General features: G+C 32.9%; 1 protein-coding gene across 1 annotated transcript; it reads right to left on the bottom strand.

Annotated features, from left to right (window-relative positions):
* Positions 1–2,960: 2,960 nt before the first annotated feature.
* On the bottom strand, positions 2,961–6,007 carry LOC124405288 (ras-related C3 botulinum toxin substrate 1). The gene is made up of 4 exons (XM_046880085.1): positions 5,821–6,007; positions 5,496–5,646; positions 4,200–4,536; positions 2,961–4,068 (listed from the first exon to the last, which is right to left on the bottom strand). Exons 2-4 carry the CDS (start codon positions 5,609–5,611, stop codon positions 3,934–3,936), a joined length of 588 nt encoding a protein of 195 aa, XP_046736041.1. The 5' UTR covers positions 5,612–5,646; positions 5,821–6,007; the 3' UTR covers positions 2,961–3,933.
* Between the last annotated feature and the right edge of the window lie 283 nt (positions 6,008–6,290).

Below are 6,290 nucleotides of genomic sequence, written 5' to 3'. Positions count from 1 at the left end.
CACAAGCAGAAAACTTACGAGTTTCGATTGTTTCGATCATGCTTTGATTTTTCACTACCCAGGTGGCGCCAGCAGTGTCCGGGTTTCGCCAGAGTCCCTCCCGCCACAGCGCGCAATTTGAATAGAGAAACTAATTGTAAGTATTCTGCAGTCAAGTAACGAAGGAACTAATACAGACTATGGAATACAGTTACATGTACACCTAAATTCTATATAAAATAGCAGGTATATTATCATACATGTATATTATTATTTCAATGTAAGAGAAAAAAATCGACAAGGAGATGAAAAGCACTAATTAATTTCTATTACATAATTAGAAATGAAAATATTTCTGATATTCAGCGATAAGGATAGAGGACGAACTGCAGGTGAAAAATACACTTTTTCTATTAATTTTAGTATGTATTTCGTATTCACAAATATTGTTATAGAAGCAGATCCGTGGTGACTAGAATATATTATAAATTATTTATCAACTATATTTGTTAAACGTGCAATGATTGTAAATGTTGTAATATAGATTGTAGTAAATCGTTTATTAAACTTTGGTTTACAGCACTCTGTATTAGAGCAAAGTCATACAAAATCTATTGTTAAAGCAATTCCATTTATTGCATTATCTGTAAGTAGTATATTTTTCTGTGTTCAAATTGTAAATTTTTCCATCAAATACTGATTTTATTTGTTCTGTTTTACTCTTTCTTTATATTTGCTCTCTCTTTCTCTCCGTCGCGCACGTTCTCTTTTTCTCGTTTAGTCATCGCATCATTTTACATGTTACTATTTATATTACTTTGAAAAATTATAATACGTCAAAATCGTTATGGAGGAATGTACTATTATTTTCTGCTCCCTAATTGTGTGCGTAACTTGCGTATGTATATATATATATATATATATATATATATATATATATATATATATATTATATATATGTATATATATAAACGTGTATGTTATGTATATTACGTATGTTGCTACAGTTTGGATCTGTATTGACTGTGTTGGAAATGACATAATCATTTCATATTTTATCTGGCTAAAAACTAAAAATTTTCAACATTATGACACACCAAAAGCAAGGCACATATAGAAGAATATCTGTTTATACTGTTATTTTCGAGCGTGGAAACTTCATTAGTATTTACGATCAAGTATCGACTCATATTAGTTGAAGTGCTCATTTTCATACTGACATTCTAAATATTAGCGTCTTATGAAATTTCAGTGGAAAGGAATAATAATGAATGTATTGATTATGAAAATAGGATGATAGTAACGTGCACACTAGAATAAAAGAATAAATGTAAATGGAAAAAAAAAAAAAGAATAAACAGCCGTTCGAAAAAGAAATTAACTCTAAACACGTTACAAAATGTAAATTTCTTTTTTTTCCTTCTTTTATACATTCTATTTCAATTAAAAAAAAAATAAGTTAAAATTTTCTTACGCAGATCTTAAAAATAAAATTAGTCCTATAATCTACACATGATATTTAGAGCTTTTTCACAAACCTTGTCATAAGTGAGAAAATTACAGATTAATAATTTCGATTCGAGAAAATAATGCAATTTTAAAAGATTAGAGTTCAGTGATAAAGAGAAAATTCACCACTTACAATAAATGCAATCCGCTTTTAACGTTAAGCATAACTTAGTAATCATCTGGATATAAAACTATGATTAGTTTCAAACGTTTCACTCTCTCAATTGTTAAAGACACAGAATAATATTTTTCCAAGTACCAGAATATAACAAACTCATTCCAAACACCTATAAACATTGGTTGATGCATTATTTAACAATGACATTTCTGAGCAATAAAATTCATCATTTAAAATGATCATAAAAGACTTGCATTAATAATGAAAGTATAAAAGTATTAAAATTGTAAAAAAAGATGCGATCAGTAATGCCAAACTATGTTAGCGGGTATAAAAAAGTATTTTCATTTATAAATGAAAGGTGTTTGATATGCTACGTGCCAATTTTTGGAAATGAGCCTGTAACTATACCTGGTACAAATCAATGCAATTTATAAATAACTAATTAATAGAACGTTATCGTTAGATTTAAGCATAATATATCGATTGAACTTGACAAGTAAACAAATCACTACAGACCGCCTTTTTTAATAAGTTCATCCTATGCTACATTATATACATCTAGCAAGCAGCGCTCTGCCTTGTTAGTTCAACCTTACCTACTACAATATAATATGTGTGTTAATCTATTTTTGGTTTGCGGTAAAATTTTCATCTTCATCTATTTTTTCGTTCTTATTAATTTAATTGGGAATATTCGTTTAATATGGCATACATTCAGTTCATTGCGTTATCCAAAGTGCGTACATCGCACATATGTCCTACGTTTTTCATAGGCCTTATACCTTTCTTGAGTTTTTAAGATAAATATAAAAAAATATCATGTTTAAAAACTATTTAAGTTTTATTTAGTAATATTACTTTGAGGTGTAGGGGTTTAGAGAGCATGAAATGCTGAGAATATGCTAGGTTTTATCAAAAATTTTTTGAAATATTTAAGATGAACGTAATAAAAATGTGACTTTCAAATATCAATAAACTGCTAATTGTAGAATAGGTAAATAATTGTGCGCCAAACGCAAGATAGTATTTGTTCGAGTCAGATTCTACCTCCACAGCTATATCACCTATAACTTATACTTCAATATAAAATAATATTCAGACTCTTGTGATGAGAATCATGGGCCAGCAACGCGATACTTACAAGCTTATTTGTGATATTTAGTTAAAATCAGGTTAAATACTGGAATATATATGTCGTTTTACACTTTCAATGATTCTGAACAATCTAGAAAAAAAAATTATAAAATCAGTTTCTTGGACAACTTGATACGAATCTAGATTATTTCAATTTTTTTTTTTGCATTATATCTCTAGCCAAAGATAATAACAATAACAGAATTAGCTTAGGTGGTGGTTTTTTTCAATGAAATAAAGTATAATCATAAGAATTTTTTTAGCAACAGCAGATGTAGAAGTGGGAAAGTTGTTGCTTGTTTTGCTACATGACCATTTTTAATTTAATCGGCAACGTATTGTCTGAGATTTGAACGAACAATCCATGAATTGTATGCACTATTTGATTTTTCGTTGCTATGGCACCATCTACCTACACTTAACATTATGTTCCATATTATATAACTAAATTTCCTCATGAAGACCTGCTAACATTGAATAGCTACCGTAATTTTACTTTACTTTTATTTCATTTGGGAAAACGTAACATGCTTTCAGTTTCATTGTTTGAATACGGATGTTGCATGAATTACATGGTCAATATTCTAAAGCTGTGTCATTGACCGCTATTGACAAACATCCATTTAGGTAATGGTATTTCAGCAAAAGGATCAATAACTGATTTAAAAAATAAATAAATATACATATTTTTAATTTTCTTTTAATCTTCTATACCATAGCTTGACTAACGGAAAATGCGAATTCAGAAATCAGCAAATAATTCCTTCAGTGGGCGCGGTCGAATTGGTAAAATAAAAATAATACAATTCGAAGTAATTTAGTCGAATTAGCAATTTACCAAAATATCAGAACCTATCTTCACGTCATTTTTTAAATTCAGTTGAAAGAAGACTATTAGTACTTCTTAAGTCTTTTACAACTTGATATTTTAGTAAGAATAATTGCTAAATTTTGAGATTTCGTGCACATGATGCCCCGTGTGTAAAATCAGGAAATCAAGTATATAAGACCGTACCTGAGATGAGCCAATTTTTTAGCTACCCAATCGATATTTCGTATCCCATCACCTGAACTTGTGAAAACAACAGCGAACACCCGACTCGTAACAGCAAACGAAATTTTACACTGTTCGATCCTCATCTGCATTTCCTATATTTTCCTTCTCTTTGAATGGTTTTTGTTACGAGTATTTAGAGCATGCTGCACCTTCGTTGTCGGCGTTTCTGTGGCTCCGGTCTTAGAACGGCACGCACAGCTTCATCAAATACTTGTTTCAAACCACGTTGTGTCAACGCTGAGCACTCCATATACTTGACTGCCCGTATCTGAAATTATGTAAAAAATCATTACAGATAATTGACCATAAGCCTGAATACTTTTGCTCCCTTTTTAAATCCTGTCAGACATTAGGAATGTAAGCAAATTCTGAAAGTGGTGTATGCTATTCAAGCTTCACCTTATTAGCCAATTTCTGTCCTTGTTCACGTTTGATAGCGCTAAGTCCTTGCTCAGCCAGAGCAGTGAGAGTCTCTCTGTCATCTCGTAAATCAATTTTAGTACCGACAAGAATCATCGGTGCATCTGGGCAGTGATGTTTAATCTCAGGATACCACTTGCTCGTAACGTTCTCAAACGACGAAGGGCTTGTGACGGAGAAGCAGATTAAAAATACATCGGTCTGTGGATAAGAGAGGGGCCGCAGTCTGTCGTAGTCTTCTTGACCAGCAGTATCCCAGAGTCCTAGGCTCACTGGGATACCATCTACCACCATTGGGGCAGAATAATTGTCAAATCTAAAAATACATTACAACACAGATATTACAAAGATGTTTGTTCAAATTTATTTTGGCCAATTGACTAATTTCACATAGTTAACTAAATTTTTTACTTCAACTTTAAAATTTATAGGGAGCAAACATGATTAAGCAATTCTGAAATTCATTAAATTGATATTAACTTTTCAAATTGAATTATCAGATATGAGGAAATAAAAAAATTATGCTTTTATTGAGGAGATAAGAGAACGCCATCGTTTTCTGTGTAAATAATTACACCCAAGGTTAGTAATGTGCTTTTATGAAGAAGGGAAGTTCCAGTAGGATAATTACAAACAGATTGCTTCCTGTGAATAGTGGAACATTTTGAAGCCATGCCTAAACTATTATTAGCCACCCTACTACTCCACACTTTATGGGGGGAGTACACAGTCGGGAGATAGAATCACAGAAAGGACTTTGATTCAATATTGATCCTTTTCTTTCAATCAGGTTCGATCAATTCGATTTATAAACAAGTTTCGCAAACTGCTAGATTTTCAAATATGATTTTACATTGTTTTAATATTTTGACATTCACAGTACAAAGGTCAGAAATACTATCACAAATTAGCAAACGCTACTTTTTATTCCTGCTTTGGAAGTTTAAATTATAACCAATAGATTCGTTGGTTAAAATTTTGATAATGCGGAAATGAAACATTTGGTAAAATACCAAATCCAGCAGCGATTGTCAATCTAGTTTTAAGGATTAAAAAATAAGTAGAAAGCTACGTCGCTCACAAGACAATTCTTTGACTTGATTCTGGAGATGAATTTTATACAATTTGGAAATTGGGTAAGCAGAATAGTCGTAAGGAAGTCGAGATAGTCGAGGGAAGATATGTAATTAGTTTTCTTGCGATGAGCTAAATTATACGATATGGTGTGAAAATTGTACCGCACCAAGCTGAGTGATTGTAATATGAATTACTTACACGGTGGGTACGTATTCTCCAGGAAAGCTGTCGGTTGTATAGGAAATGAGTTTGCAGGTCTTTCCAACAGTTCCATCGCCGACTACGACACATTTGATAGGCCGACCAGAACTCATGTTATATAAAATTTCTTAGGGTATAATGAAACGACCTAAAGTAAGAAAAGGGTAATTAAATGCTGGAATAAGGATAATTGAATTGTCAATGCTTTCGGCTATAACCCTTAAAAAGGGGCTTGTCTTCGGCGCTACATGCACCTATGCGGCTAGATTAATATTCGCTAATTGTAAGAATAGCACAAACCGGCGGTACGTCGTCTACTCACCAATTTGCCCACAATATTGAGGATTCCTTTTTTAAATGGCACGATTTGGGAGGTAATAATTTTAGTCTGGTATTTCCGGGTTCGTTTTCCCTGCACTCAAGATGAAATTAGTGGCGGAACCGGAGCCATGACAAAATTTTCTATCTATATAGTTTATGGCAGTATGTACTACTCATAGAGGCTCTCTAACGTCATCGGTGCTGTGATCGGGTCGACGATCATCCTAAGCAATACATGGGGAAACTACTCACGGCGACGCTTCTCGAAATTCGGGAAATAGTGCGCCTCACAGCCTCGGCCGATAACAATAATACCGATAATACCCAAGGAGCCGGATGCAAGACTAGTTGCATATGATAAGGCACATTTAGGGTGCGTTCCGAAATTAGCTGGCAGCGCCGAAAACTCCCTAGGACAGAGACAGAGCTAGTCACAAACTCCACAGCGCAAAAGAGATAAGAGATCGCTGA

This window comes from Diprion similis, chromosome 1, assembly GCF_021155765.1.
Source record: "Diprion similis isolate iyDipSimi1 chromosome 1, iyDipSimi1.1, whole genome shotgun sequence".
NCBI lineage: Eukaryota > Metazoa > Arthropoda > Insecta > Hymenoptera > Diprionidae > Diprion > Diprion similis.
This window is presented reverse-complemented; position numbering and strand designations above follow the sequence as displayed.

Coding starts and splice junctions, on each gene's coding strand:
- LOC124405288 (XM_046880085.1), bottom strand. CDS start 5,611: ATGAGTTCTGGTCGGCCTATCAAATGTGTCGTAGTCGGCGATGGAACT. Junction 4,537..5,495: donor GGAGAATACGTACCCACCGT/GTAAGTAATTCA, acceptor ATGTATTTTTAG/ATTTGACAATTATTCTGCCC. Junction 4,069..4,199: donor GACAGAAATTGGCTAATAAG/GTGAAGCTTGAA, acceptor ACATAATTTCAG/ATACGGGCAGTCAAGTATAT.